At 42.1% G+C, this 22,333-nt stretch overlaps 2 protein-coding genes across 4 annotated transcripts; one reads left to right on the top strand and one right to left on the bottom strand.

Annotated features, from left to right (window-relative positions):
* The first annotated feature begins 892 nt into the window (after positions 1-892).
* slc38a10 (solute carrier family 38 member 10) lies at positions 893-21,027 on the top strand. Of its 3 annotated transcripts, none has more exons than XM_022742847.1 (18): positions 893-1,064; positions 1,266-1,536; positions 3,526-3,643; positions 4,086-4,131; positions 4,397-4,490; positions 4,694-4,837; positions 7,855-7,979; positions 11,268-11,370; positions 11,764-11,946; positions 12,720-12,831; positions 14,086-14,192; positions 14,286-14,439; positions 16,053-16,223; positions 16,309-16,746; positions 16,847-16,933; positions 17,866-17,886; positions 18,312-18,452; positions 18,533-21,027. In XM_022742847.1, exons 2-18 carry the CDS (start codon positions 1,447-1,449, stop codon positions 19,753-19,755), a joined length of 3,357 nt encoding a protein of 1,118 aa, XP_022598568.1. In that variant the 5' UTR covers positions 893-1,064; positions 1,266-1,446; the 3' UTR covers positions 19,756-21,027. The 3 variants fall into 3 exon arrangements, with proteins under 3 accessions (XP_022598568.1, XP_022598567.1, XP_022598570.1); XM_022742846.1 differs by lacking the exon at positions 7,855-7,979 and adding an exon at positions 6,944-7,068; XM_022742849.1 differs by lacking the exons at positions 7,855-7,979; positions 17,866-17,886 and adding an exon at positions 6,944-7,068.
* ndufaf8 (NADH:ubiquinone oxidoreductase complex assembly factor 8) lies at positions 20,848-22,264 on the bottom strand. The gene is made up of 3 exons (XM_022742850.1): positions 21,991-22,264; positions 21,285-21,395; positions 20,848-21,197 (listed from the first exon to the last, which is right to left on the bottom strand). Exons 1-3 carry the CDS (start codon positions 22,069-22,071, stop codon positions 21,177-21,179), a joined length of 213 nt encoding a protein of 70 aa, XP_022598571.1. The 5' UTR covers positions 22,072-22,264; the 3' UTR covers positions 20,848-21,176.
* Between the last annotated feature and the right edge of the window lie 69 nt (positions 22,265-22,333).

Here is a 22,333-nt window from a genome sequence, read left to right as displayed (position 1 = left end):
GTATCTAAAGTAATTCATTATGCAGAACATTGGGGAAACTTTGACTCATATATAATTATGCATTACATTATTGTAAATTGATTGTAAATACTAATGCTTGAATGTGGCAGCAAAATGTTATTGTTTTTGCTGGTCAGTGTGGAGCAAGTTTAAAACTACTTTACATACACTCCGTAGTTTAGTCCAGTGGTTCCCAACCTAAGAGTCGGGCCTCCTCCAAACAGCAAAAGAGTGACAAGATAAATCTGATGGGTCGTAGGATGATTAGTGGGGTAGGAAAGATGAAATAACAGAAATGCGATAAAAAAGTTTAGACAAGAAAAATCACTCTTTGCTGGAACTGCTATTAGTTCATAAACATCTAAAAGTGGACACTATTTTTGCTAAGTGGTCAAAGGCAACAAACGTTGGGAATCACTGGTTAAATCTAAAATCTAAAATTTTATAAACTTCCTATATGTTTTTTTTTATGTAAAATCTTACTTTTAGAAAGAAGGAAAAAAAAGTTGTAACATGAATATAGTGGATTAAGAAGTACAACATTTACATTTGAAATGCAGTGGTGCAGAAGAAAAGCAGTATTAAAAAGAAATATAATGCAAATAAAGTAGGCTACAAGTGGTTCATTATTTTTTCATAGCAGTGGCTTAACGTAAAACAAAAGTATTTTTTTTAATTATTTTTTTTAAATTATAAAAACTTAAAATTGCTGGAAGAAAGTAAAACGGAAGATAAAAGGGCCCTAAAGTATATCCAAAGAATATCCAATGGCAGTAAAGTCATGTGACCACTAGTGGGCGCCCAAGTATTTCCACAGTATTAAACCCAGCGGACTGTGTCGTCTTCTCTCGCCTCCTCGACTCTCAGCCTTACTTCCTGGATACGCGCTCAGAAAAACAGCCAGGTTGGATTTGTTATTATCATCTTACAACGAGTTTCCGTGGCTTATACACTCATCAACACGAAACATCCCGGCGATAAATGGTCGTTTAATATCACGAAATCACCGATGATAACGTAAAAACAGTACAGAGAGGCGGAGGGCGCAGAAGTCGTAGCGAAAGGTGAGTTAGTTCACGAAACTATTAACGGTTAAATTAGCTTGCTAGCTGAAAGCTTCAGTCTTAATGATCAGTTTGTGTTCATTTTAATACGTTTAAAGTTGGCGTTTGTGTTCGTCTTTTGTTTGTGGGTGTTTTATAAAACAAATGAAGGTTTAAAGCGTGTCAAATGTTACCCTCGGTTGTTTCTGTGTTCTTCCCCAGAGCGCCACGTCATTGATCGGCGGAGGAGTCAGAAAAACACACCCGGAATTTAGTCCGAGTCCCCGCTTTGGACGAGAAATATAAGACGGGTATACTTCACCGTTAGCCTTTAGTGTGCTGCTGTCACCGGGCTGTTTTGTTTTGTCTTGCCGAGGGTGGACCAGTCAGGTAGCGGTTCAAAATGACGGCGTCCAACTCGGGTCTCATCATGAACGTGGTGAACAGCATCGTCGGAGTCAGCGTGCTCACCATGCCCTTCTGCTTCAAACAGGTGGGTCGCCTGCGGATGGGCAGGTGCTGCGATAAAAAAAACTCTCCTCTGAAACCTTTATTTTGACTGGATTGTTTATTTAAGTAAAATAAGTATAGGTCCTGCATTTAAAGTTTTAGAAGTTAAGGCATGAAAATGTACTCAAAAAAAGTAAAAGTACTCATGCAGAATGAGCCCTTTCAATATCTAAGCTGTGCCTTAATGCTGAGGTTAGTCAAGGTGAAGGGAAATAGTTCTTGCAACGTTAATATTAGTTTTTATTTAAGTCCATTAATATCACACATCAGGCAACATAGGGAGCCAGTCACGTGCTATAAAAACATGATAGAACATAATTTATATCTGAAAACTTTTGCATGATTTGGTCCCCAGTACATCATACACAAATTGTTATGCATGAAGTAAAAATGAGTGTTTCAGCTTGTCAAAAACAATATTGTATACAGTCAGTTGTAGTTTTGGGTAATGTATTTGTTTTACAGAGAGGTTTTTACAATATTTATTCTAACTTTATTGATGTGAAAGAGCTGGAAGATATGTTCACATCACAAGTCGTAGCCCTCAAAATGACCATGAAATTGTTAAATTAACTCCTCTCTAAAACAGTTTCAACAAAAACTGAAAATTATAACCTTTGGCTTAATAATGGGAGTATGTTTCATTTTGGCCTCTGTGTGTGTTTTGTGTTGTCAAGAGTGTGAACTGATATTTGCTTAATGGTTAAGTTATTTTACAGCCTGGCAACTTCCTCATAAGGTCAATGGATGCTTGGTTGCATCCCAGTCTGTTGGCAGACTGCACCAAGAGTCTTTATGCTCTTCCTGTTATATCATTCAAACGCCTTACAGGTTGTGGTACATACTGGAAAAACACAGCAGGGAAGGGCACTAGCCTCTGACTTAGAAAAAAAAAAGAATAAAGTATTATTGAGTATCATCACAATGTGATGTCACTGTTGTGAGGGAAAGTCAGTCTACTTCATGCATCACTGCCTTGCTGTGCTTGTGGTTTGTGGCCTTGAACGAAGAGTACACAACTAAAAGCAAAGTTCTATGTTCATGCTGTACTTAGAGATAGTTCAGTAGGAACATAAGAAGATGAGGAGTTACTTTAAAAAGCCAGGTTTACCCCAGAATGAATATTTTCATTGGGCCATTGCTTTGTATTAAAACAAATCTCTCCAATATCTGAAGATAGTGTGACTACAACTGAGATTTTAAGAACCACCAAACTGTCCCCACCCCGATTTTCATCAATTTTCATCTTACTTCAGTAATTGAACTGCTGATATGGGATTTAATTTTCAGTTTCAACAATAAATCACAGTTTTTGTTTGTTTGTGTTTTCTTTGGGGAATCTAATTTAGTGATTCTCACATAATCAATCACCATCAAGTTGTTAACACTCGTAACTCATAACTAAAGCATCGACTATAATATGACCAGGATTATTATAATAATTCCTTTTCTACTGAAAATGATGGAGGAAATTAGCCGCATTTAGCAGAGCCTTTGGCATTTGGAGCTCCTTTGTGGTTATGGTTGTCACACAGGTCTCTGTTAATGTTTTATCACATACTCAGTGGAAGCTAATTGTTCTCCTCCTGTTATAGATTAAACTGATTTGCTTAACTCCTCTGGGCGAATAAAAGTTAGGTTATTTGCTGCATTCTTTTGTTTGATTATCAAGTGTGAGTATAATTTCTCTCAGACTTTTCCTCTCTGTGGACCTTTTGTTTTCAGCCAAATGCTTATCATAGAAATATTTTATATTAAACTAGCTAATATGATTCCTCCTTGGACCGGAGTTGTAATTAGTTTTAAAGACTAAATTGGGTAGATAGATGGATAGTTTAGATGACATTTTGACTGTTAGCCAGGACATCAAGGTTACTCTAACAATGCTGTGGGTATGACTTAATAGAAGAGACTAGATCAGGACAGGTCTGTGAAAGTATGTCTGACGTACGTTACCTCTCTGCTCTCACAGTGTGGGATCGTGCTGGGAACCATACTGTTGTTCTTCTGTTCCTGGATGACCCACAAATCTTGCATGTTCCTGGTCCACACGGCCAGCAACACCAAACGCAGGACCTACGCTGGACTGGGTGAGTTTAAGTTGTAAAAATTTACATTTTTATGTAAATAAATGTTACATTTGCTGCTTTGTATTTATAACAATACAGTAGTTTATATGTGGAGGGTTTGTTTTTGTGAGGTCATCCAGGAAAGTGATGGTGGTTGCAGCAGCCACTGCTTGTTTAAAATGGAGGTAGTTGGTAGTTAGCATCATGACTCAGCAGAGAAGTAAAATTGTGTCAGCTACAGAAACTTACATTTCATTTACAGAAAGCCTCATCACTTCCTGCAGATTATAAATTCAAGCTCCTGTGCTGTAGTATTCTCAGGAAACAAAGAGTGTGTTGGGAATGCTAGATAAGCATAGTAATGATAGTTTGAGCTCAGGTATTATCATGACAGGCTATTTTAGGACACAGCCATCTGTTTGTCTTCACGTTGTTCACACTGACATCATTCCCTTCTCTGCAGCCTTCCATGCTTACGGGAAACCAGGAAAAACACTGGTGGAGACGAGGCAAGTCTCATTATTTATTCATACCACACATTATGCTGTATTTTAAGTGTAGACAGTGACTTTATTTTCTGCAAGTAATCGTTATAGAGCTTTGAATGTTGAGACATTTAAAGTGGTTCAGTTCATTTAGATCACCAGTTGTATATAGAAAGATAAATAGAAAAGTTCAAAGGTAATATAAAATGGATTTATTTCCAAAATCATTAACACTGATAACATTTGAATTTGCACCTGTCTCTCTGTTTTCTCTCCTCTGTCCCTGCAGTATGATTGGGTTGATGTTGGGGACCTGTATTGCCTTCTATGTCGTCATTGCTGATTTGGGATCAAATTTCTTCGCTCAGCTGTTGGGTTTACAGGTTTGAGATCATGACTTTTACACATATTTATGTCACAATCTTTGAACAACACTGAATGATCAAATGATACATGTCATCTCCTTTCTCTTCTCTGCCCTGTTCTTTAACAAAGTACTCAACTGTAGCAAATGTTCGAAGCAACAAGCAGAAGATGAGAAGAGTCAAGATGATGTTGTTTTCTTGTGTCATACTATTGTTTAAAGGTGACTGGCAGTTTTCGCGTGCTGCTGCTGATCGCCGTGTCTCTGTTCATCGTGCTCCCGTTGAGTCTGCAGAGGAACATGATGTCCTCCATCCAGTCCTTCTCCGCTATGGCTCTCATGTTCTACACCCTCTTCATGTTCACGGTGAGCACGCCGTCACACAGACAGCTACACTCTACGCAATGCATCTGAATAGGCTGCAGTGGAAAACACTTTGGCTTTGCTGACAAAGCTGAACAGTCAAAATGCGTGAGGTAAAAACCTATCAAGTTAGCTATACACTGCACCGCAGTATATCGTTCCCAGTATTATAAAGTGTAGCGATAGTCTGACATCTGTAACGCTGAAAGATGACGTTTAATTAAATGGATCCTGCTAAAGTTAAAAGTGGTTAGAGATTTAGAACAGCATTTAGGAAATTCATCAGTAATATTATAGTCATGCAGTCGTAATACATATTGGATTAATATCTGGACCAAACAAATCTACCCTAGCAACAGAAGACAGTTTCTCTTTTTTTTGCTTCTTGCATTTTCCCATTTACTTTAAGTACAGGAATTGACATGTTTTTCCCCCTGTAGTATTATGACAAGTAGTGTAGTGTAGTCTGTAATATTCATATGTAGTATGCTACATATGAATATTACAGGTCTCTAATGTCTAACCTGAGTTTACCTTCTGAAGTTACCTTCTGTTTTAAACTGAAACTTGTTTGATTTTGTGAATATTGTTTGGATGAATGCCATTTTGTTGTATTTTGCGTTAATTCCTTCTTATTTGCTCCATTGTACTGTATGTCTTCCTTACCAACACAATATTGTCTTGCTCCTCTTTTTTTTTTTTTTTAAGAGCAGATTCACACTCAATCACATCAGGCAGAAAACAGTTGCTGCACAGCTCTTTATAGGCTGAAACAAAGACTTTCCCCTGGGATGGAGACACCACTTGGAAATTGGCCCCTAGGGACATTTTAAACACTGTAAGCGCAAAGTAAATGGTGGTCAGATGGTCAATTCCACTTAATCACAAACCTTTGCAGCTATAGGGAATTATCTTTCTATAGTTGCTCATTTATTATAAAAAAAAAAACTTGGCCTATGACAGATGTCAATATGTTAAAATGCATTTTTATATATTTTAGACTTCCTCTAGACTTTTGTGGTCTATTCATTTGAAACGCATTTGACTTAGTGCTTGTATTCTTTTAGAAAAATGACTTTTATTCTCTCATCCTAAGTTGGCACAACATTCCCATTTGTACATAAACCTTTCTGCCCCAGCTAATCAGAATTCATCAGCAACACCACTAAATATTTCTGTTAACACAAGCCTTAATAATTGTTCGGATATATCCTTCAGGAACTTGGAAAAAATAACATTTCCTGTTTAGCTGTGTAGCCCTGCCTCAACTCTTTCATGATGTTGTGGCTGCATCTTTCTTTGAAACGTTTTAGTCATGCTGCATTTTTGGCTACACCACAACCAGTGATGTCCATGCACCAGACAGTTTAATATAAAACTGCTGTAACCAGAAAAAACATGTTGTAAATGAGTACAGAAGACACATTTTCTTTCCACTCTGCACATTGTTTTGCAAGTAACCTCGTAGATGTGTTTGCAAATGTTAATCGATTGAGCGTATTGTTCATACAGTGTCAGAAAATGGTCACCATAATTTCTTTGATACCGAGGTGACATCTTGTCGAACCTGCAGTCCAAATCCCAAAGATATTCAAATTAAAATGCTCCCTCACAGCTGATAGATTGAGTTCGGTCAGAGTCCAGTCCAGCAGCACTTTTCTGCCCCATGTGGTTCAGCTCATTTACTCTTTAAATGTGTGCACACACAGTTTGTGTGTGTGGCTCTGTTCCACTGACCCGTAGTGCTGCTTCCACAGCCTTCAAACTGTTGTTTACAGTGTCTCTGTGTGGTGTGACTTTTAGTTCCATAGCATGGCGATAACCTGGAGCAGTGGTGTGGTGTGTGTCTGGCTTTAGATCCAGGCCCGGCCCGGCCCGGCCCACTCCAGACCCCTAACCCTCTAACAGTGACGTATCTCCTTCCCTCCCTCCTTTCATCCTACCCTTCGTCTCTCTCCTTTTCCCCTCTGCACTACTTTACTTCTTTCTCTTCTGTTTCCCTCGTGTCCTTCTGTTCCTCCTCACTCCCCTTTACTACCTCCTCTCCTCTTCTACACCCTTTGTTTGCTCCCCTCTGTCCTGCTGCTGTTTCTGCTGCTGGTGCTGTAGATAGTGTTGTCGTCTCTCCGCTACGGCATTATCTCGGGCTCCTGGGTGGAGCGGGTTCACCTGTGGCGCTTCAAGGGCGTCATTCAGTGCCTGCCCATTATCGCCACAACCTTCTGCTGTCACCCGTAAGTAAACCATGGAAACCACCCCCAAAATAACACCACCGTAAGGGCAGTGGGGGGGGGTGGAGAGTTAAGGAAGCCCGGTGTGTTCCTCGCAACTTTACGCTCCTTAAACCCCCCCTCCCACCTGAACCTTCCACCCACTCTTCTCAGTCGTCCCCATTTTTCACCTTTTTAATTCTGGTTTGGTCTGAGCCATTTCAGATCTGTGAGTGTGTTCGTGTGTGCGTGTGTGTCAGGTGTGTGTGTGTTTTTGGTGGCAGTAGTAATAAGGCAGAGGTGAAAGTTAAATCTTTGCTGTGCTCACACCACTGCCCCAAACCCAGGATGAGCAGCCTGGGTCTGGGCGTGGAAGGCTGGAGGGTTATGGAGTGTTCTGCTGTCCTGTGGGACTTTATCAGGTAATTAAAGGAGCAAGACGAAGGAAACACATGCTGATTGAAAACCTGTGGGGTAGTTTTTTGTCTGGATTACCCTTCGTATGCTGTTTTTTTTTTTTTTTTTTTTTTTTTAAATCAAATTTACAATCTCACTGTTACTCATCACCTTCATTACTCAACGTCTTCAGCTATGACAGGTTTTTTGTTCAGTATGGGGTTTCCTGTCAAGTCTCTTCCCTTCTCTTCTGATTTTCTCTCCTCATTCATTACTTTCATAATCTGTCTGTGAGCCGTCAGCATGGGTGCAGCCCCCCTCCCCCCCTCCCCTTCCTCGTGCTCTCCCCCCTCTTGTCTTCATTTGGTTCGGGCCGTAACTTCCACTCCCCCCCTTCCCCCTCCTTCCCCTCAGATGGTGCTGTCCTCGTTCAAACACGGGCTGCTCAGCGGCTGGTGGCTAGGGCAGGTCTATGTGATGCGCTGGGAGGGCGTGTTTCGCTGTCTCCCCATCTGTGGGATGGCCTTCGCCTGTCAGTCGTAAGTACTCCTCCCTCCCCTCCACCTGCACAGGACCATGTACTGACACTAATGTCAAATAAGGCTATAAAGAAATCTTAAAGTTGAAAACTCATTGACCCAGAATGACAGTAGTCCTAAAGTTATGTGCCAGGTAAACCCTGAAATATGGGCTTTTCCGCTCGGCAATACAATAAATTGAATCTTTCAGTTCTGCAAGTACAAATTGAGCAAATGTCACGATTAGTGCATGTATACTTCAGTAATTCCTTTAAGCCACAGTGGAGGGTTTGGGGTGAGTCATGTAAAGACACTCACAGATTTGTGGTTGGTAAGTTTTATCTAGTTGCAAAGGGAGGCTGCTTATTTGCTAATGTGCTTTTCACAGTCAGCTCATCCGTTTCTGCTCCACCGCTCAGTCTGACCTCTGTACAGTTAACCTGGGACTTAAACGGCTTTTTGTCCATGCTACTGCTTTTGTTTTTATCCGATGTGATGGGAGTAAAACTCAATTTGGCCGTTATGGAAGCAAACGCCTGTTGGAAGACAGTGTCATTCAGTTGTCAAGTTCATTTTTAAGAGTAACTCAAACTCTAAGTAAAATTTGTTGCTAGAAAAATGATCAAAAAATTCATAAATTGATGACATACAAACAAGACCTTGAGTTTTAACTTGGAAAAACTTTTTCAATAAATTTAAATTTTCAAAATATACATGGATTCAGACCTAGCCAGTGTGGCATATACATATATTGATATTTTTTAATTTTCCCAGATAGTGCGAGGGTTTTCATGCCAATCTTTCCATTCCATTAACTTTCCCCACAGTGACGGCAGAGATCACACTGCTGCATGTCACTTCTCTCAGCTTCTCTGAGTCACCATATTCATTTATTTCTTCATTTTCCCCCATCTGCATGCTCTGTCACTGCCTCTTTTGTCCTGTCCTCTACGCTTCAGCGCTTGCTCAGGGATTGCAGTGAGTTGAGCAGGTTGTGGGAAACGCGTGAAGTTCTGATTTGGGGGTGTACGAAGTCTAGTCTCAGATGTGAATGCAGGGAGTCTTATGATGAGGTCATTAGGGGCCAGATGTTTGGGTGGTGGTGGTGGTATATGGGTTTGTTTGTGTGAGAGTGAGTGAGGTAAGTGGCAGGAGTGGGTGACTGTAGCCTTGAGACTGAATCGAGACTTTAATCAATGTAATCGCACAAAGCCAACATAACATTATTGCAGAGCGGGCGTGTTCATTAGCAAGTGAGGTGTGTGCATGTTAGCAGAAGAAGAAAGTGTGCACTTGTGTGTGTTTATGCATGTGTGTTTTGTGTGTTGGTTCCCACTAGTGGTGCTGAGTGATATTTGGCAGGGTGATTTCTTGGCCTGTGGTCAGGCCGAGCGAGGCAAGCGCTCCGTCAGGCGGCAGGCAGCTTAAGCCAAACCACTAATCAACACATTGGACTGCCGCCATCTTACAGACACACACTGATGTATTCACAGGCTGATTAAACAGCTCTCAGCACATTGGATTTTTATTACATTCATGAAATGTGTTTACTTTCAGTTAAAACATTACTTAACATCACCATTATGACGGGATGGGAGCTGGCCCTGTTGTTTTTTGGCTGCATGTTTGAATTGCGAGGAGCAGTTAGCTCATAATAGAGGGACATAAGAAAAACATGTGCGGTGAAAATGTCCCTCTGTGATGCTACTGTCAGCATGCTTTCAATTCAAGTTAATGATATTATCTTCAGCACACACTCCAGCCCTCCCAACACACACACACACTTCCACACACTCACTTTAAAGAGCTTCTCCGTCATATTTCCTCATTTTTAAAGGGCAGCGTTAAAGCAAATAAAAACACATTACCCTCTGAGTCAGGACTATTGGGTGACCATTAGATGCTTTAGCTCCCCACTTACAATATGCCGTTTTATTTAACCTTGGCTCTGAGATTTACTGGTTTGCGGATTAAACAAGCATCAAGGAATAGCACCACGGGACAGTGCTTGCTCATAAAACCAGAGTGTGTGAAAGAGAGACAGGCAAAGAGAGAACGAGAGGCAGAGAAAGTTATGGTCTCTCTCTCTCTCTGTCTCTCTCTCTCTCTCTCTCTCTCTCTCTCTCTCTCTTTCTCTCTCTCTCTCTCAGCTCTTCTGCCTGTTTCTTCCTTTCACTTGAATATAAGAGAGAGAGAGAGAGAGAGAGAAAAAGAGGAGCCGAGCACAAAGAGTCTGCCAGGAAAGTTTATAATGCTCTAAAACCTGCCAGGCACTCACTGTTATATATAAAGCCTGTAAATTCACCAGTTAATGTGCCAATGGTCCCCTCCACACTGCCACAGTCTTTTATAGCACAGAGCAGAAAATGACAGAGAGAGACACCTGGGCAGACAGACAGACAGACAGACAGTCTCAGGTTCAACCTCAGCCCACCTTGACTACTGTCACCCATTCTGTGTCACACACACACACACACACACACGGGTACACTTCATACACACCTCACCCCCACTGCCATGTCATGAATTCCATCCACTGCCCCTTTTGAAAAACGACTGCAATTAAAAAAAATTGGAGACATAATTTTTTTGTCAATTGTATTCATAATATGAAAAAAAAAAAAAATCCACATGCTGAAAAACTTGTTGCATTCATGTGCACGTCAGATGAACGTACATACACACAACTTGTATTTTGATGCGCTTTATCATGTCTAGTATCTAAGTCATATCTGGCTGTATGGATGTGTGCTCTTAGGAAACGATGCAGATATCCACATAACAGCATGTATGACTTCAGAATCAGTCAAACAGGAAATCTGGCTACATCTTAGCAGACAATAGAGATCTTAGTTTAATGTCACTCATGACTGCCTCACAGTGTCAAGACTAAAATAAAAAGCAAAAAAGAAATCAGATGTCTGAGTAGGATGCTGACAAGGACATGAGGACAGTGATGCATCATTTGATTACTGAGTGGCATAAATGGGGCCCCATATGGCTGCTCATTAAAGAAAATCTATAGAGCAGTTTCCAGTACCAGATTTTAAGCATGTAGCTACGTAGACCATGACTGAGCAGCTGTTTGAACACAAAAAACCCAACTGTGTTGATTCATGTAACTTCTATGGGTCTACTTTCCTCACCCTCCCTCCAGACTTTGGACGGTAAAGTGTCTGTAAAAAAAGTTGTGTGTCTGATGATTCAGACGACACATGAATGCACAACAACAGTACCAGTGTGGCGATGTGTAATGCGGCATGCAGAGCGTGTTTTTTTTTTTTTTTTTGGGCTGCTTGTCTCTCACAGGCAGGTGCTGCCGACCTACGACAGCCTGGACGAGCCGTCCGTCAAACGCATGAGCACCATCTTCACCTCTGCCCTCAACGTAGTCACCATCTTCTACATCACTGTGAGTGGAAATGACACCGCCATTCACACCTGTTACATTTGTCTCTGTCACTGCTGTTGCATGGAAACCTTGCTATTTTGTTATTAGAGCGCCGCTTGTCCTGATCCTTTTTCAGGCACCACCTAAAGAGTTTCTGTATGATGTCAGTGACTGTTTTTAATGTCCGTTTCTTATTAGTAATAAATACATTTTTTTGGTGTTAAAATTGGTCAAACTGGCATTTGAAGAGTCTTGAAAGGTGACATTTCCTTCAGACAACACAGCTGATGTCTTACGCATGAGGAACTTATCCCCAGTTAGAAAAAAGAAAAACACTTCTTCATTTCATTTCTCCTTTTCTTTCCTCTCCTCTCAACCTTGTATTTATGTTCCCTCCACTTCTCTCTAAACCAGGTGGGGTTCTTTGGCTACGTCAGCTTCACAGAAAACATTGCAGGCAACGTGCTGATGAACTTCCCCTCCAACCTGGTGACAGAAATGATCCGTGTGGGCTTTATGATGTCTGTGGCTGTCGGGTTCCCAATGATGATCTTGCCCTGCCGCCAGGCCATCAACACCATGCTTTTTGAGCAGCAGGTGGGCAAATACTACTCGCATACTTCCTGTATAAGGTGTGCAAAATGAGCAGGACATCAGAAAAATCTTTGAGTGTTTATGTGGTTGGATGCCTAACTAGAAATACCTTTTTGATGTCTTTTTTTTTTTTTTTTTTTTTGTAAATAATGTTGATAGTAGAGAGATAACAATTTGAAAACAAAGTGTGTGTATTAACAGGTATACCCCTTTTATATGTAAATCTTTTCATTTTACACTTTAACTGATAGTGGAAGTAGCAGGCATTCATCCTCTGTGTAGTGCAGTTTGACAGATGGACAGAAATGTGTTGCTCCATGTAAGCACAGCCCGCTGAAGACACTTGCTGTGGTTTTTAACTGTGACGTCCATTAAATTTTTATCATATCCAGATGTGAGCGCAAGCACATAAACACATCTGGCTTGTTAAAATCCTGTGACATGTACTATTTCTTATGTAATTTAGAAGAATTTCTAGCATTTACAATGTTGAAAGCTTTTTTTTGGGGGGGGGGGTTCGTCATTCATGTTCAGAATTGCACCATAAGAAGGAAACAGGAAGTCTAGTTTTTGTTTTTGGTTGAAATCAGATGGAGAGTGTGGATAGTGCTGGCAGTGTTGTGGCCACAACACATGAGTAAATGTAGCAGAAATGCTAAGTAGTACAAGCTGTGTGGTGTGTATCATCAAGAGACAAAAATCAACTTGTGCCCTGGAAAATGTTTTGTTGTCTCACCATCATTTCTCTCCCTCCCTCCTCTGTTTCTGTCTCGCAGCAGAAGGATGGGACGTTTGCTGCCGGGGGATACATGCCTCCTCTGCGCTTCAAGATGATCACCCTCTGCATTGTGTTTGGCACCATGCTGGGAGGCATTCTCATTCCCAACGGTGTGTGTGTGTGTGTGTGTGTGTGTGTGTGTGTGTGTGTGTGTGTGTGTGTGTGTGTGTGTGTGTGTGTGAGAACAATCGGGCATGGACTGAATGAATTAAAACTGTATGTGTGTTCATATGTGTGCAGCTTATTGGCTGGAGGTCTTTAAGGTGCATGTGTTCCTTTATGTGGGCGGAGTAGCTGGGGAGTTTTACGACATGTGTGAATGTGACTTTACGAGTCAGTGACTGTCACACTCTAACACAGTCCTTAAATCAGAGCCCTAACTTTTATCCCCTTTTAGACGGGCAGACGGGAAGATAGGGCTATTATTCTCCCAGACTCCCTCTCTCTCACACACACTTAAACACACACTCACAAAGTCCATGTACACACCAATACGGTCTCTCTGTCGGGTTCTATGAGTCTTTCCGTCCCTCTCACAAACGGCTCCAAAATGGTGGAGATGTAAAGGTTAGCATTATTTTATGTTTTATTCATACTTTTATATGGTGGCTGTTTGTTAAACTTGGGTAGACACACACACACACACAAATACACACAAATACACACAGAGTGGGATTGGATGGCTCTTTGTGTGTCTAATCAGACTAATAGACTGAGGAGAAGGGAGGTAAGGACCCTGGGGAGAATGGACACTAAATCTGAGGGAGACAATATGGTGTCCGTCCTCTGGATGAACGATGGGTTTCCGGGCCCGACGCCCAGCCGGCCTGGTCTACAGAGACAGGGGTGGGGCCAGGGTTCGCTGCTGCCAGGAACAGGGTGCCATGGATGGGGAGCCTGGGTGGGTGCTGGTTATGAATGGCAGAGGCAGGTATGAATGGAGTTAGCGATTCGGAGCATAGATTTGGAGAACTGCTTTAAGTTATTTGGCAGAAGAGAGATGGAACAGAACCCTCTCGGCTCTGAGTCTGTTGGTGCCAATGTTTTGCCCCGTGGGCTCTGCAGCAGTGGCTCCCAACTTTTTTTGATTTGACATACCCCCATGTTCCCATCAGATAAGCTTGGCGTGAGAGAGGCTGGATCCATTTAAACATTACTTGTAGCTAATTATTTTAATAATTTATGCATAACTTTCAACAAATTATTTCAACTTTTTATCCATTCATTGTTTGGTCATTAGTTCAACTGTTTATTTATTACGAGCACATGTATCCTGCAGAACTTCCCCCTGGGGTACATGTTACCTCTGGTTGGGAGTCACTGCTCCACAGGACCACAAGATAATCCCTGTGTTTTTCTTTTAGTGGAAACCATTCTGGGTCTGACTGGAGCCACCATGGGCAGCCTCATCTGCTTCATCTGCCCCGCTCTCATCTACAGGAAAATCCAGAAGAATGGCATCATCGCTCAGGTTCACATAGTCAGAATTTGCATTTTCATCACCGAAAATATAAGATATGATTCCCTGTGTCTGACAATTCTTCTCTTCCTATCTGTCCTGTAGCTGGTGCTTTGGGTGGGTCTGGGCATCCTGCTGATCAGCACCTTTACCACTCTCTCAATTTCGGCAAGTAGCCCTGGCACCAGGGTCCAACCCCCTTCTCCTGCAGCAGCTGACAAGAACAACCTGCTGCTACCAGACCCCCGTGAACTGAACGGTAAAGATCATGACATGCGCTAATGGCTGGCAATCACTTATCTACTTGACAGACTGTAGATGAAAGTGGTTTACTAATGAGCCATGGAAACATTTACCTCAACGGGCTGGAGCCAGTGTTGTCTGCAGTGTCTGAAATTGGACAGCAGTGCTGCATGTAATTATTTCATGCAAAAGGCACCGGCGGCACAAGAGACATGTTTATTTTTTGTTTTATTTTCAAAGTCGTGGATTGAATGCAGCGCCCTAAAACAGCAACATAAAGAGAATACGAGCCAGTAGCAAAGGGCGAGTGAAACTAAAACAAAAGCACAAAGCCACAGCAAAAGAAAGGGTTTCTTTCATCTCTGTGAGAAGAAAAGATGGAGACAGACAGAGTGACTGATAGACAGACAGACAGACAGGCAGGGTGAGGAGATAACCTCTTGATAATATCTGAGAGCAGCACTGAGTGCTTGACATTGATGGAGCAAGAGTGATGCCCTTCAAACTCCAGCAATTTCTCTCCACTCCTCTACCTCTGCTCATTTCTCCTGCCACCCCCTCCCCCAAAAATACATTGTCTACAGCCCTCATCTCCCCCCATATCTCCTGTGGCAGCTATAAAATGCCTGCAAGCACTGGCTGTGTGAAGGGGTTGATATGGGTTTGGGGAGGGTAGAGGCGTACAGATAAAGCAAATAGAGATGATATGGTTTGGGGAGGGTAGAGGGGTACAGATGAGACGAATGGAGATGAGATGTAAAGGAAATCTGTGAGAGAATGTTCTCGGTTTTAGAAAGAGACAGAAACAGTTTCACTTCCTCTTCTTTACCTCATGGTTCTCCTATTGCATCTTTTTTTAACCTGTCCACTTACACCAGCAAAAGTCTGTCTACGTCCATCTTTGTGATTCTTTCTAATTGTCTTTTATTCTACTGCATTCTTTCCTCACATCTTCGCTCCATGTGAAACTCATGTGGTCTGACCTACACACCCATTTCCTGTCAGTTTCAATTATAATTCGTCTCCGTTTTCCCTCTCTTCTCTCTCTCTCTCTCACTCATTTATTATACTGCAGCAACTATGTCTGTCTTGCCATTGTCAGTATTTGCTGCCACCTGGTGGAGCTACTCATCAGAAATCAGCAGCACATAATCAATTACAGCTCAGTGTATCAGTGTGTGCAGTCCATGTGAGATATTCCTGGGTGTTAATTTATTTTAATGCCAGCAGTTTATGTATACAATAAACACTACTGCACAAGAAAATAAAAGAGTAAATTTCAGATCTAGTGATAAATATAATGCAGCACAATACAGTAATTTTGTTTTTCTCAGACGAGAGAAAATACTGGAATAAATGAGATGTCACATTTATGGTTTCTTAATTTAGTCGCAGTAATGTGTCTCATATTTTCCAGACTGACTGTACAGTGTGTGTGTGTGTGAGAGAAAATACAGCAAACACAAATAAAAAGTTTATGAGTAATGGGACTAAACAAGAGTAAAAAATATCCTAGAAAACTCAGTTTTTATAGTTGTATAAATCTGTTATTATAAGACTTATGTTCATCGAGGTGATTCTCTGCAGCAGTCTGTGTTGTAATAGATTGTTTTGTGCGTTTGCCTGCAGACAATCCTCCAAACAAGAAGCCAGCGGAAATAGAAAAGCCGGACCTCCCAGGTGTGGCGGTGGTACAACCTGTAGAGAGGGACCAGGCCGAGCCCCCCCAGATCAAAGGACCAGTGGAGCTACCTAAGAGGAAGAAGGAGGAAGAGGTGCAGTTGGACCGTCCTGATGCTGGTAAGGAAACTGAACCATAACTGGAGCCTTCACTGGATGTTTTATGAACTGTGTAGAATTCACGAGGCTTCGTCTGTTTTCCCAGGTGTCGCAGTGCCAGAGGGAGAGGCCCATCGCCATGAACCTCCCATCCCTCATGATGAGGTCAAGGTAGACACAAGAAAGGAGGAAGAGAAACAAAATGTTGACGGAGGAGAGGAAGAACCCAAAAGAGATGGAGAGCATGTTTTAGGGCATGATGCGAAGGTAGATGACAAAAAAGACAATAAGGTTGAAGAGAACCCAAAGCCTGCTGAGGCTGTTGTGGGGAAAGAGGAAGTGGATTTGGGTGGAGGTGAAGTTCTGTCCAATGAGGTGCTAGAGAACCAGGCAGCGCAAGCAGGCAAAAAGCAGGGAGTTCCCCCGCTAAAGGAAGTGGACAAGCTCGATCCCGTGAAGGATCCTCTGGCAGTGCAAGCGGTCGCGGTGGCCAATCAGGATGTGGTCGAAAAAGCGGGCAAAGCTCCAGATTCTGCAGGGAAACGTGAGTATTTGTCGTTGTCCTTGTAGAGGAAGGGAACTAGAGGGAAAGAAAGATCTAGAGAAATGCAGTACTGACCTTGTGATATTTGGTGACTCTTCAGCTCAACCTCCTGAAGGAGAGCATCGTCCTGCGGCAGATGAGGCTCCAGCTGCAGACAGCAAAGACACGGGAGATGAAAAGATGGAGGGTAAGGGTAGAAAACCTCTAAATCAAAGGGAGTAGATGTGAGTGAAGTCTTTAGTCACTTATCAGAAAATTCTGGTAAAAAAATTAGACAAATCCAAGTTTAAAACTCAACTTTGGTATTTGGATATAACATTTTTAAATCTCTGTTTTGATTGGATGTGAGGTAATCTAAAAATATTTTAAAAATCATGCAGTAGAGGGTGGGGATGCCAGTCTCTCCACCAACAGTTGCCTCCATGGACCAGAATGCAGTGCAGCTCCAGCTTTGTGGGGGCAGTGTTTATAGCCTGTGCAGTACAGTGGCCCTTTGACAGTAACGCCCAACACATGACTGTTTTCTGTTTTAGCCCTGAGTGTGGAAAACATGACAGCATCACTATTGCATTTCTGCTATTGTGTGTCCGGTGCAGAAAAGCCCTGATGGAGTTGCACTTTAAATTTATTCTTGAAAACGTAGAAAATCAAAATATGAGAAACAGTGGCAGGTTGTGAGAGGGTGCACAAAAGAATAAATGGTAACACGTTTTATGATTATATAATAACTGATTGATGAAGGTTGGGTTGGTGGATTTTCTTCAGTTAATTGGCTAATTCAGGTGGTATTGTAATAGACTTTAAAGAGGTTTGCTGTGGTCTGCTGCATGCTGTTTATGCCTCTCTTTTCCTCATCTCACTTTGCTTGTTTTATCTTGTGTAATCTCATCTGCGTAATCTGCTCTTGCTCACTGCGCCTATTTCCGAAGGTACACATGGAGTAAGACATAGCAGAGATGTCTTTCTTTTACTTCTTGACCTGGCTTGATACTTTTACCAGTCTTTTTTTGGCTGTTGTTGACTCTTTTTTTCTGTTGTTTACGTTTGCTCTCTCTCTCTCCTTCTCCATCTTTATCCCTTTTTTCTTTCTTTCTCTTCTCTGCTGGACTCCTATCACAGTGATAAAAAAGTTGGTTGCAGGTATGAATTCCCTCTTGCCTTTACTTCTGTTTACCTCGGCTTGCCATTCAAATTTTCTGTTATTCAGTCACTGGGCCATTTATCTATTAATAGATATTTACATATTCATACAAAAAATATGGTAATTTGTGTTTTTATTGCATAACTGAATAATGCACCAGCGTAGAATCCACCCACTCACCTCACCCTCTAACATAGTTTGTGTGTGTCTACAGCTGCCCATTCCAGTTTATGTTTAAAGCTACAATCTAGAGTTGTGTGTTGGAATGAATCCGTTAATAGTGGGTTATTGTCTGTTTCCCCTCCTCTCTTACATAGAGCTTGGCCCTACAGCCTAACTGAGCTTCTTACAGACGCCTAACCAATGCATATTTCTCAGACCAGTTTCAGACTTGTTTTAATCCAACGCCTCTGTCTCCATGTAGAGGGCCAGCTCGACCACGCAGTGCTACTACAGGTGATTAAGGAGCAACAGGAGCAACAGAAGAGACTTCTAGACCAACAGGAAAAACTACTGGCTGTCATAGAAGAGCAACACAAGGAAATCCACCAGAAACAGCCTGCTGGTGCGTATACACATTCTTTTTTTCAGATATTAGTGCCGACATGAGACATGGAGTGTAGACAAAGTGTTTATGTCTTAAAGGTGCTGCTGAAGGTGAGGCAGAGAAAGGCCAGGAGCACTTGGAGGGGATGGAAGGTGGAGCACCCAAGCCCAAAGACTCTGGACTGGCCTCAGACCAGAAGCAGCACAAGGAGGCAGCTGGAGCTGGAGAAGGAGCCGAAGCCGGAGCTGGAGCTGGAGCCGGAGCTGGAGCTGGAGCCGGAGCTCCACAGGTTGGAGGGGTTGGGCCTCCCGCTGTGCCCCAGAAACAAGCTCTGGCTGGGGATAAGGTTGCTGAAGCCGGGGAACCCAAAATAGCTGTTCCAGCTGCTTACAAGGAGGATGTCCATGTTGCACCTGCAGGAGAATCTCATAAACAGAATGAGCTGGGGGCGAGGGGGGTGCCACTGGGAAAGAAGAGACCCGATGACCACCAGCCTGTGCCTCAAAATGATCAGGCAGCTCAAGTTAAAGATGAAAAAAGGAACCTAGTTAAGGAAAATGTTAAACAGATAGAGAAAGAGGTTCAGGCAATACTACAAAGAGAACAACTTGAGAAGGAGCTAAAGGAAAAGATGGCCAGAGAGCAGGAGTTGGAGAATGAGAGGATAGAGAAAGAAGTGCAGGCAAGGGTGGAGAAAGAACGACTGGAGAGGGAGAGAAAGGATAAGCTGGCCAGAGAACAGGAGTTGGAGAGAGAGAGAGTAGAAAGAGAGAAACTCGCACAGCAGAAAGCTGCACAAGAGAGATTCCAGCAGGAGATGCAGAAAGCAGACAATGAAATACTTGAGAGAGCGAGGAAAGAAAAGGAGGCAGAGGAGGCTCGGGAGAGGCTGGCCCAAATGGAGCGAGCTGTAGAAGCCCAAAAAGCTGAAAAGGCTGCGCAGGGGGCTGAGAGAGAAGCCGGCGAAGCTTTGAAGAAAGGAGGACGAGACCTCAAAGAGAAAGTTGCTGCTCAGGCAGACCCCGGAGAAGGTGTGGAAGACAGGGCTGTCAAAGCCGATGCTCACCCCCAGGGCTCCCACGAGAAGGTCAGGGACCAGGGGGATATGGATCTGAGGCGGAGGCGCAGGGCAGTGGGACCTAAAGAGGCTGGAGGCCCCCCAGAGGAGACCGGGGGGTCCAGGGGAGTGCCTGGGCTGGAGCCCCTGCTGGAGCTGGGGGGCTCAGACCTGCACGTGGCCCTGGAGGAGCAGCTAATGGCCGGGGCTATGGTGCACTCACGGCAGATTAAACAGGCCTCAGAGGATGAGCGAGCGAAATAACACACATCAGACACACACACACAGAGTCTCATTTAATGGTCAGACAGCAAGTTCACACACATTGTACACCTGCAGGACCTCCTAATACTATGGATCATGATATTGTTGCCTTACATTCTCTTGCCTTCAAGGACAAAGAGGAACGTTTTCTCTTTCTTGATACTGTGTACTCTGGAAATAACCCAAAGTCTTTATTAAAGAGCAAAGTGTATGTAAATATTAACTTATTTTTGTCTTGTGGCAGAAAATTATGGATATAGTTATTGTTGAAATGTATATAAATCTATGCAAATAGCATTATATGGAGTGTTTTGACAGGGCAAAAAATAATGTTTGTATGCGAGTCACTTTAATTCATTTTTTTTACTCACCTGCGGACTCTGCCTTTCTGCACGATCGATGTTTGTGCTTTATTGTGTTGAGTTTTTGTTTAAAGTTCAGGACAGTTTGTGTGTTTCTTTTACTCTGAGATGTAAATATTGTAAATCTGAAATGTCTAATTGTGATCAATGTGTAGGATCTCTTTGAACCTACAATTACTAGATATTGGATGTGATTTGGATTCAGGCCCTTTCATAAGTGGTTTCTTTATACTTTCAAATGAAAGTCACTGAATTCAACCTCATGCTGGAGCTGCGAGGTGTACAGCGTAGCCTTACTGCTTGATAAACTGTGGACCATGAAGCAGCTTGATCCAGACCATCTGGATCTACGACTGTAGTTAATGATCATTCCTTCTTCAATATCTATTCCTTGTTGATTTATTAGTGCCTTCTAATCCATATGCTGCAGTAATGATTGTTTATCAAAACAAAATGTGGCAGTTTCTCAATTTGTGGTCTTTTCTCTTGCACAAGACCCTTCTTACTGTAAATGCTACAGTAATTTTAATATACATGTACATTGTGTTCAGGAAATCTGGATTATGTTTGTAGTGATTTTTAGTAATCCAACTTTTCTTAAAATTCCTCCATCCGTTGGCACTTAAACACATGTTGGACCTTAGCTTTGTACAAGAGGCTATTTTTCTGACTATTTTTCTATGTGCATTGTATTTCTGGACATTTTGGTGATAAGAATAAATAAAAGATATAGTACAACCAAGGCTGTTGGTCTTTATTCAAACAAACTAATAACATCAGCAATTTTTATTCACATTTCTATATTACAGTTAAATGGAGCTCGCATATTCTAGGAAATGGCAGTGCTGCCGAAAAATACATGGCTTTGTACATTTTCCATTTCAACAAAGTTATTATAAAAAAAAAAAAAGTCAATTGGTTTTTCAACACATGATACACATTTCAGCAATCCCACATAACTTTCAGCATCACAAGCCACTAAGAACTTCTTCTGCCACAGTCAGTTTGGAGGTTGCCCCACTGTATTTGCTCCTCTAAGACAACCAGGACGGTTTCCATTCATTTGGCTCTTTTCTTGGCCTGTAATTAAAATATAATAGTTTAAATGATGAGCATCATTCATCTCTACAGTAAACCAGGAGGAGGATTACTGTCTTTGCCACTTACTGCGTTTGTAAAGCAGGTCTTCAGTGCTTCAAACTCCTTGGCACACAGGTCCTTCTGCAACTCTTGTCTGCCTGTTGTGGTAGCTGCCACACACTTGCCATATGCTGCTGCCTGAATCACACAGGAGTTGATATTAGACAAAGAAAAACAAAGTGAGATACAAGGTCCCCTGACCCGGAAATCTATCCAAGACAGTGAGTGACAAAGTGATTTACAGGAAAATTTCACACATGAAATAAAAAAATTCTCTGTTTCTCTACTGCATGCACTCTGCTCTTGTTTTTGTTTATTTTGTCGATTTTTTTTGTTTACCTGTTTGTTACTACATTCTTACTATTATTCTATTTTTGTATCTTTGTTTGCTATTTTTATTTCTGTAATTTGTATCCTATGTTAATTTAACTTTTCAACTTACTCATAGTGTTGTTTGTGTATCATAGAGGGATTTCATTGCGTAATCCTGTATTGTGTAATGACAGTAAAGATGAACCCATTCACCCAAAGCAAAACCTTCGCCATAATATACTAATACATGTTGAATAATTAAAAAAATAATAATAATTTTACAGTTAAACAAACTACTGGAGCCGCCCGGTCAGTTAGTAAGTGACATGTTTGGGGGCTTAAGCAGGTAGCTCGACTGAATTATAATGCGAAGTGAGCTATTTCTGCTAAAATGTCCCTGCTCCTCTGTGACGCTGCTCACCTCTACCGCACACTGTGCAAGAAGGTCGGGGAAAAGTCTTAGTTTCTCGCGATTGCGACTCCACACGTTTGACCCAGACATGGTGCTCTTCGGGCGTTCACTGAAGTCCTTTTAGGTCTTTTACGTCAACTGAAAAGCACAATACGCAGGAGTCGATAATCCCGGCACCGACGCTGCTTCACAGTTTGTCAAATTTAATGGCAAACTTGAAAAATACATATCAATGGGCAGATGCGGCATTCTTGTAAACTATAGACAGCGCCATATTGTTGACCCTGTCATCAAGGAAACGTCCAGCTAGAATATTCATGAGTGTGATTCGCTCATCGCCCTGTCAATCAAA

Source organism: Seriola dumerili, unplaced genomic scaffold (assembly GCF_002260705.1).
Source record: "Seriola dumerili isolate Sdu_G_001 unplaced genomic scaffold, Sdu_1.0 BDQW01000068.1, whole genome shotgun sequence".
In the NCBI taxonomy this organism is placed as follows: domain Eukaryota; kingdom Metazoa; phylum Chordata; class Actinopteri; order Carangiformes; family Carangidae; genus Seriola; species Seriola dumerili.
The sequence above is the reverse complement of the archived record's forward strand: the minus strand, read 5'-3'. Positions and strand labels throughout refer to the sequence as shown.

Coding starts and splice junctions, on each gene's coding strand:
- ndufaf8 (XM_022742850.1), bottom strand. CDS start 22,071: ATGTCTGGGTCAAACGTGTGGAGTCGCAATCGCGAGAAACTAAGACTT. Junction 21,396..21,990: donor TTGCACAGTGTGCGGTAGAG/GTGAGCAGCGTC, acceptor TGTGTGATTCAG/GCAGCAGCATATGGCAAGTG. Junction 21,198..21,284: donor AGACCTGCTTTACAAACGCA/GTAAGTGGCAAA, acceptor TTTTAATTACAG/GCCAAGAAAAGAGCCAAATG.
- slc38a10 (XM_022742847.1), top strand. CDS start 1,447: ATGACGGCGTCCAACTCGGGTCTCATCATGAACGTGGTGAACAGCATC. Junction 1,537..3,525: donor TGCCCTTCTGCTTCAAACAG/GTGGGTCGCCTG, acceptor CTGCTCTCACAG/TGTGGGATCGTGCTGGGAAC. Junction 11,947..12,719: donor CCATGCTTTTTGAGCAGCAG/GTGGGCAAATAC, acceptor TCTGTCTCGCAG/CAGAAGGATGGGACGTTTGC.